General features: G+C 38.1%; 1 protein-coding gene across 4 annotated transcripts in view; it reads left to right on the forward strand.

Annotated features, from left to right (window-relative positions):
• Positions 1-13,200, forward strand: part of LOC112576959 (dynein heavy chain 5, axonemal-like) — a 101,662-nt gene that overhangs the window by 67,749 nt on the left and 20,713 nt on the right. For all 4 annotated transcript variants that reach the window (XM_025259851.1, XM_025259852.1, XM_025259855.1 and 1 more), the window contains 11 exons: positions 1,364-1,486; positions 2,034-2,103; positions 2,640-2,893; positions 3,462-3,615; positions 4,636-4,800; positions 6,330-6,556; positions 7,452-7,570; positions 7,836-8,287; positions 11,746-11,961; positions 12,393-12,530; positions 12,901-13,028. In XM_025259851.1, coding sequence (XP_025115636.1) covers positions 1,364-1,486; positions 2,034-2,103; positions 2,640-2,893; positions 3,462-3,615; positions 4,636-4,800; positions 6,330-6,556; positions 7,452-7,570; positions 7,836-8,287; positions 11,746-11,961; positions 12,393-12,530; positions 12,901-13,028 — 2,046 coding nt within the window. The remainder of the gene's footprint in view (positions 1-1,363; positions 1,487-2,033; positions 2,104-2,639; positions 2,894-3,461; positions 3,616-4,635; positions 4,801-6,329; positions 6,557-7,451; positions 7,571-7,835; positions 8,288-11,745; positions 11,962-12,392; positions 12,531-12,900; positions 13,029-13,200) is intronic.

Below are 13,200 nucleotides of genomic sequence, written 5' to 3' on the forward strand. Positions count from 1 at the left end.
TTGCTGCGTTGGTAGGTGCATAGCACTGGATGATGGTGATCTTCGTTTGGAGTTGAACCTTGCTTGGAGTCGTGGGGAGGCTGGTTCCCATGCTACTAGTGCTCTTGCAGCCTCTGGTGTCATCAGTACTGCTGCTCCTTGTGTGTGGTCATGGTCAGGGTCTTCATGTCCAGAGTAGATGATAGTCTCCCCTGACAAAAGTCTGGTCTGACCATTGCCATTCCACCTTGTCTGGCACAGGCCGAGGAGCTTGATGTTGTAGTTCTTCATTTCCTGGGCTACCAGAGCTGATTTTCCTCTCTTGTATAGGGTTCTGATGTTCCAGGTCGCTATCCTGGTTTTTGCCTTGGCCGTGAGAAGATGGGTCGGTGAGCATGCGTTATAAGCTCTTCCTAAAAGGGATTTTCCCATCCAGGCTCTAATAATGCAGTTAGTTTGTTCGCGGTTTCTGTAGCATTTAATTTTTTTACAGGGTGGGGTTGGTAGCACCACGCCCAACCCTCCTCCTTCATCCAGGCTTGGGACCGGCAGGTTACCCAAGTGGTTTCCAGGCGGAGTTGCAAAATGAAATACAAAATGTCAATCTTATCAAGTAGACATACCTCCTGTGCATAGTGTTAGAAAGAGTATAATTTGCCACAGGATATGATGTCTTGGTTCATGGGATCAGTGGAGTGAGATGCCATTAAAAGATGAGAGATGTCATGAGATGATGACCACGATGAATTTATTTCAGAAGAGCAAAAAAATGTAAATAAAAAGGCACAGTACTTAATGCTATAGCTACAATAATACAGGTAGTCCTCGACTTACGACGTTGATCTGTTCTTACGCGGCGTCGTAAACCGAATTTCGACATAAGTCGGATCATACGTTCATACAGTACTGTACCATAATAACAGTACAGTACTGCAAACACTTAGCCTATCCAAACACCTATCCTAACACAGCAACCTACATAAATAAGTACAGTAAAATATTGTGCAGTACACTACGCTTTGTTATCACTGTCGCTTTCATAGGAGCAGATCCTTTCACATGTTCAAGGATAAGATCTTTGTCCTTGATAATCGTAGCGACAGTCGAACGACTAAGTCCTAATGACCTGCCAATTTCTGTTGCTGTCTTCCCCTTCTCAGATTGCTTTATGACTTCCCCCTCACGTGGAATGAGGCGCACGTACAGTTCGACTTAAGACGCTAAACCTCGTAAATCGGAATGAGCGTCGTAACCACGAAATGACGTAACTCGAGACCGTCGTAACCCGAGGACTACCTGTACATGCAAAACTAACCTGCATCGTCATCTATAGTATCACTCATAGAAAAATCTAAGGCCTTTGCTCTTCATGGTTTTCTTGTAGGTTTGTGAGCTATGACGATATCTCTTGGTTCAGCAAAACCATGGTTCGTGTGGTATCTGAAGAAATAGGAGATACGTATGGAAAAATGTTGGAGTCTTCTCATTATTTTGTGGATTTCCTGAGGTACAGTATCCTACAATATGTGTCCACTGTTTGAAGTGTGCATTCAATAGACAAAAACTATTCCACCCTCATCTATGGTTAAGGTGCATTGGCTGAGACTGCAAAAATAGGAAAAGTGGATGGCTGGATGGCAATTATTTTAACGGAAATAGTTTCAGGATATTTTCTACCTAGGTGTTAAACACAGAAGCATTCTAAGAACTAGATAGCAGTCTAACGGTAAAGCTTTTGTAACCAAGACCATCATAAAAATGGGTTCTAGCAACAGGTTTTACCTTCAGCATATATTTTTCTTTATATTTGGCACCTATTCACAAAGCTGCAAGGAGTATCTCACTACAGTATAGCATCAATCAGTTATTGACTGGGGATAAACACCAAAAGTCATCCTTAGCATAATCTAATGTGTAAACATTCACGATATAAAAACTGCCAAGCATGGCGAGTACATTAAGTAAGAGTGTAATGCTGTGCAAGGGAAATTTCTCATTATGTTGAAGAGTTGTGTGCAAAATACCAAAGCTTCTCCATGCTTTAACTTCTTTAGGGAAGCCCCAGAAGCAACTGGAGAAGAAGAAGGAGAGCAGGATTTGGAAACTCCTAAAATTTATGAGAATGTAAGCTGTCTGTTGGTTCTGCCAAACAAGAGGGGAGGCTTACCCTACCACATGCTTCCTATGTACTGCATTCTTTAAACTGTCTTGCTTCAGCACTCAAATAAATGTAACGACAGGTCACACCAAACACAAAGGATTGGTTTAAAGTTGTTTTTTTTTATTGCTATTCTATAATAGATGTGTGAAATCGAAAGTTGTCTCTTCAAACTTTACTTAAACATGTATAGTAAAAAAAGACATACATTTAATCTGGGACTGAGCTTCTCAATAATGACATTGTGGAGATTGTGTGCCTGTAATTGTATCTGACAGTCATTTACAGCACAAAAAGATGCAGCATGGTATTCTCATGTATTATCTTATAATTATATGTGTTTTATGCATGATAATAATGTCATTGCTTTATCTATAACCAAATATTTTGTGCAGAAATTATTTTCAACTTTTCTATCATATTTTCTATCATTTAAGTGATTCTTGTATTTTGAGTTGTCTTTTAATAATGCTTGAGCTTAATGCTGATTATTTTTATTTAGATTCCCAGCTTTGATGCTCTTGAGAAGCGTCTAATATTTTATCAAGATCAGTACAATGAAGCTATTCGAGGGGCAGGCATGGACATGGTGTTCTTTAAAGATGCCATGCTCCACTTAGTGAAAATTTCACGCATCGTTAGAACACCTCGTGGTCATGCTCTTCTCGTTGGTGTTGGAGGATCTGGCAAACAGTCTCTTACTCGCCTAGCTTCATTTATTGCTGGATATAAGACATTCCAGATCACTCTTACAAGGTTTGTTTATGTGTCTTATTTAAAAGATTGATAAAACTTGCTTAATTCGCTAATTCAACTCACTATTTTATAAATAATTATCAAAAGCAAATCAGAATACATATTTAGTGTTGTTTAGCACTAATAGTATATTGTTCATTTGATTTGTCAGGATAATTAAGTTTTGATTTTTGAGGATAGACTTTTTGTATATGTGATTACTGATCATAGTATCATTTCTAATATATATAATATATGCAAACACACACATGCACAGAGGAATAGGTACAGGTTTGGCAGTGGGGGGTAGTTACTGGCCAGGTGACAACCCTGAGACCGAAAGAGAGGGAGGGGGTTGACTAGTGACAGGATAGAGGTGCAGGGATGTTTTGGAAAGAAGTCGGATGTGAAGAACGGGTGAAAAGGGCAGGAGAACAGAACATGAGTGGTGTGAAGGTTTCACCTTGGCCAGAACTATGGACTGGCATTAAAGTAAAAGGACTTGGAACCCATGAGAGTGTTGTGTTTGTTCTTGTGGTGACATCAGGAAAGCAACCCCCATCTACCCTGTTACATTTGATATTGATAGGACCTACAGTATAAACAATCTGCTGGATGATTTGAAGTTCCTGTATCGCACTGCTGGTGCTGATGGGAAAGGCATCACCTTTATCTTCACTGACAATGAAGTGAAGGATGAGGCTTTTCTTGAGTATCTGAATAATATGCTTTCTTCTGGTGTTGTAAGTATTCATTTGCCTTAACATATACACTAACCTTTTGACAGTTTTAAAATTTTTATATTCATCATGACACAAAATACACACATTGAACATGGACATTCCGATGTGCACATCACTGCAAGTTTTATCTAAATGTAGTAAGGACCTAACAGTTCAGACTGTGTATATACATACCTTTTAAAGAACAAAGACCCTAAACTAATAAATCTCTGGTAGAGTGCTCTCTTTCTAAGCACAACCTCCAGAAACAAATTTAGAGCTAAAGTTTGGTCTCACCAATGAAAATTACAGAGTGTGTGTATGTAGTTCTGTTGGGCTTTCTTTCAGAATTTTTGCTGTTCTGATTTTTGTTCATCTATATCTCAGCTATTTGGCTAGGATGCATGCTATAAATTATGAAAATGGAAATATGAAAGTTTTATGCGCATCCAGTCAGATTGTTTAGTTAGCAAACAAAATAAGATAAAGTGCCATTAGTATCTCAACTAAACATATTTTACATGCACATAGTATTGTAGTTGTATAATAACAGTCAGCCTCATTATAAACTGTTTAAAGTATATGATATGATTGTGCACCATTTGCAGTTAAGAATGACAAGTGCAAAAATATTTTGAGGGTAGAGACTGTCAGCAAATGCCATCAGCAATAGGGACAGGAAAGGCAAAAAGTTATAGTCAGTTTATTTATGCGCTGTTAGGAGCTAACATTAGTGCTTAGAAGCATAGTTATACAAGCTGGTATAAGCAGATCTATTTATTTGCATTGACCTATAAGCAGTCATATAGGTTGACAGATACAAGAGGGATCAAAGCTACTGAATGTTTATAGACAGATCTGTCACTGATGCTTTTATATATATAGAGAGAGAGCAGACAGTCATTGAAATAACTTCTATTTAAAACGGAGTTGGAATTTTGGCATAATCAAAAACAGATTCTTCTTTAAAACCGCCAGGCTTCTAGATTCTAGTTTCTACATAATTTTTGTTTCTGAGTGATAAATTTCCTTGTTTATCAGGTTGCAAACCTCTTTGCTCGAGATGAGATGGATGAAATTTTGGGCAATCTGGTGTCTCCTATGAAGAAAGAGCTTCCAAGAGTACCACTTTCAGCAGAGAATATCAAAGAGTATTATCTGTCACGCACCCGCAAAAACCTGCATGTTGTGCTATGCTTCTCTCCGGTGGGTTTCTCATCATCTCCATCAACACCAACACCACCATCATGGTCCTCATGACCCTTCTCAGTAGTTTGACAACTTTAAAGGTTATGTTTCAGTAACTTTCTCATCATCTTCCACTTAAGTATTTTCTTTTTCTGTAGTCCATTGCCTATCTCCTCTCTTTCACTGTAATACCTTCCCCAACTGTTTTAAGGCATCAGATACCCATTTGCTCTAGTTGGGGTTCACTTGCAGCTGCATTCTGGCAGCAGGACATCACCCTAGTGGCTTCATCAGATGGCACTGTTGTGCTTGGTAACACTGGCGACATCAGCTGGTGGATTCTTTGATATCACAAGACACGACTTGTTCTTTATATTTAAATATGCTCTTGTAGTCAACTGTTCACAAACCCATCTGCTCTCTAGCTAATCTTTTCCCCAGCCCTTTGCTTATTTCCTTCTTCATTTTCCCTTTTCCCTAGCAACTTTGCATTCCTGACAAGGCCATAGGTCACTGTCCTCACACTTTGAATCACTAGCATCTTGACCTTGGGTCAAATACCACCTTGAGACACTAACTTAATAAGTAGGTTACTCCTCTGATATAAAAGTTCTTATATTCTCTCAGATTTTTCTGGCGGCTTTCTTGTTCACCTAGCGGTCCGGTGGCGCAACGGTTAGCGCTGTTAGTGCCTGTCACCAATACAGTGAAGGTTGGTTGCCCAGAGTTCATTTCTCGTCTCGGGCATGCTGTTCTTTCTCTGCACGTGGCATCTGTTTACAGGGCTGGCTGCTTGCCGTAATATAGCCTCAGTTGCTGGCACGGCGTGAAACACCAAACCCCCCCCCCCCTTCTTGTTCACCTAGGTGTTTTCTGGCTGTGGACACATGGTCAGTATAGCACTTAATTCTGTCCCACAACTAAGTTACCACATAACACACAGCTGTATGAGAATGGTTGTGCGATTGGGAAGGGAAGAACAAGGTCATTGTTTTAAAAGTAAATGTCCTATCCTTGTTTGATCACATGCTGATGATAGTGCATGCACAAGTGTATGCATGTGTGAGCACACACACAAAAATCTTGCTTGCATTTTAAAAGCAAAAATTGCAATGAGTCTTGTCCTTGACAACAGTAATTTGATATATATACTGTCATCATTTGCTCAGGTTTTTTTATTTTTTACAAATTAAAACAAAGCAGAGAATAAAATTATTTTAACTAGTTACATATAAAGTTAAAAGTTATATTACGGCTCACAATTTATAGATTCAAATTTTGCACCATTTTCCTAAATGTTATCACGCAACACGTGTATATACATATATACAGTTTTCCTTTGTAATTTACTTGGATAACATTAGTTATTCTTCTCCAGCTTTGAGGAAATGTTAGGGAGTTAAGAAATGCTTAGACAAAAAAAAAATGTGTAGTGTCATTTTAACAGACTGTAAGCCCAGACATCTGTTTGAGGTTAGATATTGGTCATAGTCTTATTGATATTCCTACCCTCACAAAAGGTTTCAAATTCAAAGACAATATTTCAGGTTGGTGAAAAATTCCGACAGAGAGCCCTGAAGTTCCCAGGACTCATCTCTGGCTGTACCATGGATTGGTTCCAGCGCTGGCCAAGAGATGCTTTGATAGCAGTGGCTGATCACTTCCTATCTGAATTTGACATTTTGGCAACTCCCAAGGTCAAGCAAGAGCTCATCATTGGCATGGGTTGTGTCCATGATTATGTTGCAGAAGGATGCATTGAATATTTTCAAAGGTCAGACTCGAAAAATGTACCATCTGTTAGCTACTGAGTAATCTATTACCTTCTTTATTTCATGAAAGGAAACATCAGGCAAGGAAATTGTCTAATCTGAAGCTTACTGCATTGATCTTGTTTTGTGTAAAAGCTTTGTTAAGACTTTCTTTATAAAGTTTGAAGAAATTTGAAATGAAATACAGAAAAAGGAACATGCAGGATCAACATGAAAGATTTCATGTGTTGTGTGTTTTGTAGTAGTCATCATAGTAATAATAATAGAATTTGTAACCTGCATTCCCACATGTGGATGTAAGCTCAGGGCACTGTATTCTAAAGATTAAAAACAAACCAGCAACTGTCTGTACAAGAAACAAAGTGTTGGTAAATTGGTAACACTATGTCCAAACATGAACTAACTGTATGGAGGAAGAACTGAGGAGTAAGTGGAATAGTACTCTTGATTTTGCAAAATATGTCTTAAAGAAATGGGATTGGAGGCCAGAATTCAAAGCTTCAAATGCCAATGAAGGAGAAATAATAAGAAAAGAGGAAGATGTTGAATTGCTTGGTTGAGATAAGTGTTAACTGCCAGAGAAAGCAAAGGTAGTAGAAGATGACACTTAATAAGGTTAATTAATTAATAAGGTTATGAATTTATCATTAAAAACAAGTTCAAGAAATTACATGATAAATAAAACACTGTTCTTAATATAATAGTATTGGGCTCATTTGGATTAAAAAGGAAAAAAGGAGTAAAGGATGTGTTAGAGATGTGCACACATACTCATACATGCATGGAAGTAGGCATGCTCACCACCTCTGCTTTTTAACATGTCTTTAATCCATCAGTCTATCATTTAATAAGATATTATTCTTCAGTTTAACTGGGATTCATTGCAATCATTTGCAGATACCGGAGATCGACACATGTGACTCCAAAATCTTACTTGTCTTTCTTAGATGGGTACAAATCTGTTTACTCCATGAAGAAAAACATGATTGGGACTTCAGCACAAGCCATGAACACAGGTTTATTTTCAAAGCCTTTCTCAGACCATTACTTTTACTGTACTTGTTTTACTTTTGAATTTTGAAATTAACCTTAATTTCATCTCCCCAAGCCATTAATTTCAAGATAAGTTTGTTTAGTATAAGTTTGTGTACAGTATGGATGTATGATTTCCTTTTAATCAGAAATTTATTCATGAAAAAGAACTTGTATAAAACAAATTAGTTAACTAAATTTACAAGATATTTCCTTAATTTGTGTTTGAGTTGTGTTATTTTTGTGTAGGTTTAGAGAAGCTTACTGAAGCATCGAAAGCTGTCTCAGAACTAAGTGAAGAGCTTGTTGTAAAAGAAAAGGAATTAGCAGTTGCCTCAGAAAAAGCTGAAAAAGTGCTTAAGATGGTTGCTACTAAAGCAGAAGCTGCGGAAAAAGTGAAGGCCCAAGTGCTGAAGGTAAAAAACAAGGCCCAGGCTATAGTGGATGCCATTAATGCGGACAAAGTTGTGGCTGAGGCAAAGCTGGAGGCAGCTCGCCCAGCCCTGGAAGAGGCTGAGGCAGCACTGAACACCATCAAGCCTGCAGACATTGCCACTGTCAGGAAGCTGGGAAAGCCCCCACACCTCATCATGCGTATCATGGACTGTGTGCTTATTCTCTTTCGCCAAAGGATGGACCCAGTTAAAATAGATCCAGATAAGCCAGAGTTCTTGAAGCCTGCATGGCCTCTTTCTTTAAAGGTACAGTGAGGATTGACTCTAGATTGTGCTATGCTATTGATTCTGCTTAATTTTGAATCTTGAATCTTTTGGGTATTGTAATGAATAATTAGATTTGTTGACTAATATTTTAATACATTATTGTTAGGACCTTGAAATTCGTGAAGTCACCTAATCATTTAAAAAGCTAAAAATGATCATTATCATAATTAAGACTAGCTTGCCTGCCTATCAATAGATTAAAATTTAAAATATGCAGAAATCAATTGTTAGCCACCCTGACAATCCAGCTCAATCTATCTTGACACAGCACTTGTAAATGTCAGTTAAATTTTTTATATCAAGTGGCCTTTGAAAAAAGAGTTTCCTAAATGCCATTCTCATCATCAGCCATGTGCTCATTATTTTTTTCAAAAGATCATCAGCCTTTGAACTTTTGTTATTGTAGCGTTCTAGTAGTGTCCTAAGTTATGACTTTTTTAATAGAGGGTAGGGGTCGAACGGCTCCCAGGACTGTCCCTTTTTCAATCCGGCTTCGTACGTAATAGCCAGCCTTGAACTGCGGTTGCTTGCGACTGGACCTGTTGTTTCAACAGAAGTCATGTAGTTGCCTAAGCCACTTGGGGAGACGATGACCAGACAGGGCTGGTCGGGTTTGTCCACTGGCGCCACGGGCTGGAAAAGGTCATGGCAAGACCATGAGAAAAAGGCAGTGAATGGTTCTGGAACGTTTGACTGGGGGAGAATAAGTAATGCAGCTTTACAGTTAGAGAGGCTTTTTGATTTTGGAAGTGCCAGTGGACAGGCCAGCCGCCGAGTGAGACTGAATAAAATCTACGGTTATGCGACAATTTCCATCTTTGTTGTGTTCTTGTACGACTAGCCCACCCCTAAGTAGCCATCAGGGACTGACGTGTTGGTTACATTATCATTCAATTTTTCTGCAGCAAAGTTTTCTAATATTTGTGATTCTTAGAACATCTTAATTAGGGGTAGGCAAAGAATAGCCAGCAGATATCTTCGGACCGGCCCATCTGCCAAAATGTGACATGCACTTTTTAAAATTCAGTCTAGATTAATTTGATTGAAATTTATAATTTATCAAGTACAACAGTGTCGGCAGTCCGTAAAATTCTAACACAAAGTACAAAGATAACAAATAACATGGCTGAAATGTCTGATGAAGTCGTTAAAGAGCAGTGAGGGAGGCTGCCTTTAAAGGAAAGGCAGGATTTATTGTGAGCAAATTCAAACAGCAAATTTACTTTACACAATAAATTTGGTAAGTGTATGCCATTATGTACTTATTTGTTGTTCATTCCATTATCACTAGGTTTATTTGTGTAGTTACCTGGCCTAGATTTCTGGTATTTAACAGACCAGCCACATAGCTTAGAATTTTGAGACTGGCCCACAAAACGTTTGCCCAATCCTGATCTAAAGCATTGAATGTTAACATGAATCATCTTGATGCATGCTTTTTGTTGCCATTTTTTAAAAAGATAGAAACATTTAAAAAAAATAAAATTTTTGGTAAAATGTCTTCCTGTCCTGTGCAAATTTATTCCAAAATGGTTTGAGCAGTGAAGTACTTTCATCCCTTTTTCTAAGAACATATATATTAAGATATAAGAATTTTTGAATATGGTGCATATGCAGTTTACTTGATTGCTGAAGAAAGTACACTCACATTTATACAACATGCTGCAAATCAATTAAGGCATATGACACCTATGTCATCAGATTTTCACATTTTTTTCAGAGAAGTAATATTAATCATATAAATAGGATTTATGTAGCACATTTCTCCTCACAGCAGCAAGCTTAATGCATTTTAAGGGGCAGAAGGTAATGACACCACATGACAGGCATCACAGTCATGCACTGTTAACATTTATAACAATGGTATTCAGTCATGCTGAACAGCTTTCAATTTCCATTTGCGTAAATGTCAAGTACTTCACTGTTAAATAAATCATTCATTTATTCCTGTGACCAGTCCTGGTCGACCTATACTGATCATCAAATACAGGTCATGGAGAGAACAAATTCTGTTTGGTACAGATATTCCTTTCTATTTGTCTGCCAGTTTTTCAAATCCCTTGAAGGATGGGACAGTAATGTGTAGGATCTTGTAGCCAAACCAACCAAGCTGGCACTCTTTTATTGTTGCCATTATGGGCTCTTGATTGCCCATCAAGGTTGAAATTAATTGTGCTCACACGTTTGTTAGTCTTACATTCCATGGAGCAGTTTCTTTGGACACTTTCTCAAATGCCTGGATTTTTTGTTTGTTTGTTTGTTTGTATCACCATGCAGAATACATCTCTGAGATGGGAACTATGAGGGAATTGTAAATTCGGTACCTGGTAGAAAATCCGATGGTATTACTGCATCAAATTCTGGAGACGTAGACCTTGACATCATCCATCAGGAATCTGGGATTCATTGTCACTGCTGAGTTACTGTATAAGTTACTTAAAATCAGTGTCATCCATCCCTTTCTTTCTATGTGCGCTACCAGCACTCTTGTCTGTTTGTTCTTTCTCAGTTTCATTATTGCAACTCCTTTCTTGCAGGCTGCCCCTCATACGTCATCCATAAACTCTTGAAAATACAGAATTCCACTGCATGTCTGGTGCTTAGAGTTAGGAAACAGGACCATGTCACTCCTCTCTGTTTTCTCCCTGGTTACCCATTCACTCTCGCATCTATTTAAAACTGTGCTGTGTTTTATTTTCTTTGCAGACTCCTGCCATGACTATTTCTCTGAACTTTTTTTCCCCTAGGTCCCAGCCAGACAACTCCGCTCTTCATCTGATGACCGTATCCTATTTCTGTCACCAGAATAACAACATGTGGTCACCGGATTTTTAGTTACTGTGCAGCAAAACAATGGAACTCTCTCCCTTTCCATATCCCCCAGCTACGTACAAATGAATCCTTCAAATCTGCACTGAAAACCTGCTTTTCCTTGAGTATTACTCCTAACACAGTCCACACAAAGCTATTCCTTTTTCACCCTTCCCCCTTTTCCGCTTTTGCCACTTTTCTACTCAGTATTCTCAAATCTTGTTGCTTGGTTCATCTTTGCGTTTTCTGTGTTTGTCTTCTATGCATCATCAGTGCTGGTTATTCTTCTGATCCTCATATGCTGTCCATGTTGTCCATGTCTCACTCTCATTTTAAGAGCTAAGAGCATGCTCCTTACAAGTGTGAGTATGGGCTATACATATCCTTCATTTTTTTTTTCTTTGGGCATTTTTTTTTCTTTTCCTTTTATTGTAAAAGGTGCAAAGAAAATGATGATTTACTTATTTTCCCTTATATTTTGCTTATTTTTTTTGTTACAAAATAAAATTTGTTACTTTTTGATTGCTTGTCAGGTTGTAAGAAATGAATAACAATTCATGATCAGTTTTAATTCATATGAAATGACCATGCAGAACTAGCCACTCATTTTCTTGTGTCTGATGCAGCTGATGGCACAGGGTGGTTTCTTGAGCTCTCTGATGGATTTTCCCAAGGACACCATCAATGATGAGATGGTAGAGCTGCTTGAGCCATACTTTTCCTCAGAGGATTATCTCCTGGAGCAGGCCAAGAAGGTCTGCGGTAATGTGGCTGGTCTACTTTCTTGGACAAAGGCTATGGCTGGCTTTTTTTCTATCAACAAAGAGGTGTTGCCTTTGAAGGTGATGAAAAAGTTTAATCACACGAAACAGCATGAAACATGTTTTTGTGTTCTTCACAAAGAAATCTAAACAAATTTGCAGTTACATTTACACTTTCAAAAGACACGGCAATATCTATCAAATTTTAGTGGTTTGAATACTTTAGTGTTGGTTTTATTGCTTAAGCTCATAGGAAGGCTTTCACTTTTCTTTTGATTTCATTATGTTTAAAAATGATGCTTTACACAAATATGACAGCTTACCTGTTTACACATCATGTGCATGCATGGTGGTGTCTATAAATGATCAAAGGTCAAAAGGTCTCTCCCATTGAACTGTGGTGTGTTACTCTTGTGCAACTGATCCATCCTTGAAGTAACCATCTTTGGGCAAATGCTGGTGACAATATAATTCCTGCACATGCATTTTTTTCCTATGGGCCCTATCTTCAGGCTAACCTGGCAGTTCAGGAGGGTCGACTGGGTGTTGCTTTGTCAGATCTGAATAAAGCTCAATCTCAGCTTGATGAAAAGGAAGCAGAACTTGCAGTTGTTCAGGGAGAGTTTGACAACGCCATGAGTGAAAAACAGGTTAGGTAACAGGGAAATTCATTGTTACTTTTTGTTATGATTAAAACCTACTTATCAAATTAAAATCATTACATGAAAGATAAAGCCAAACAGCAATAGACATTCTGTGGTGTGTCCCACGGATCTAAAAATTTGCTGGGTAGAAATATTATTATATTAATGATTGGATGTTCAAAATATTCTTAAATAAATTCATCAACAGATGCTATGGCAGTTGACCAACAAATTTTTCAACTCATGTTTTTGAATGAAGTGATAATACAATGTTTTGGCCTTCAGTTGAAGGAGATCTCTCTATTAAAAAATATGACAGTTAATTTACTAAACTATTGTTCTTATGATTATTAATCCTCTTTACAACAATCTCCAGACACTATTGGATGATGCCGAAGCATGTCGCAATAAAATGAGTGCTGCTTCTTCCCTCATTAATGGGCTGTCTGGAGAAAAAGTTAGGTGGACAGCACAGAGCAAAGAATTCAAAGCTCAGATTGGAAGGTAATGAACTGTTGCTGATCAGTTAGATTTTACTTAGCCATTATCAGTTTCTCTCAGAACGTGCAGTTACATTAGAGCTGTCTTCACTGCTCATTTATCATTCAGTTCTCTCCACACTGGAGTTTGATCAAGGGAACTTTTATTGGTTGTTGCTTCTGGTTGATTACTCTGT

This window comes from Pomacea canaliculata, linkage group LG12 (genome assembly GCF_003073045.1).
Source record: "Pomacea canaliculata isolate SZHN2017 linkage group LG12, ASM307304v1, whole genome shotgun sequence".
Lineage (NCBI taxonomy): Eukaryota > Metazoa > Mollusca > Gastropoda > Architaenioglossa > Ampullariidae > Pomacea > Pomacea canaliculata.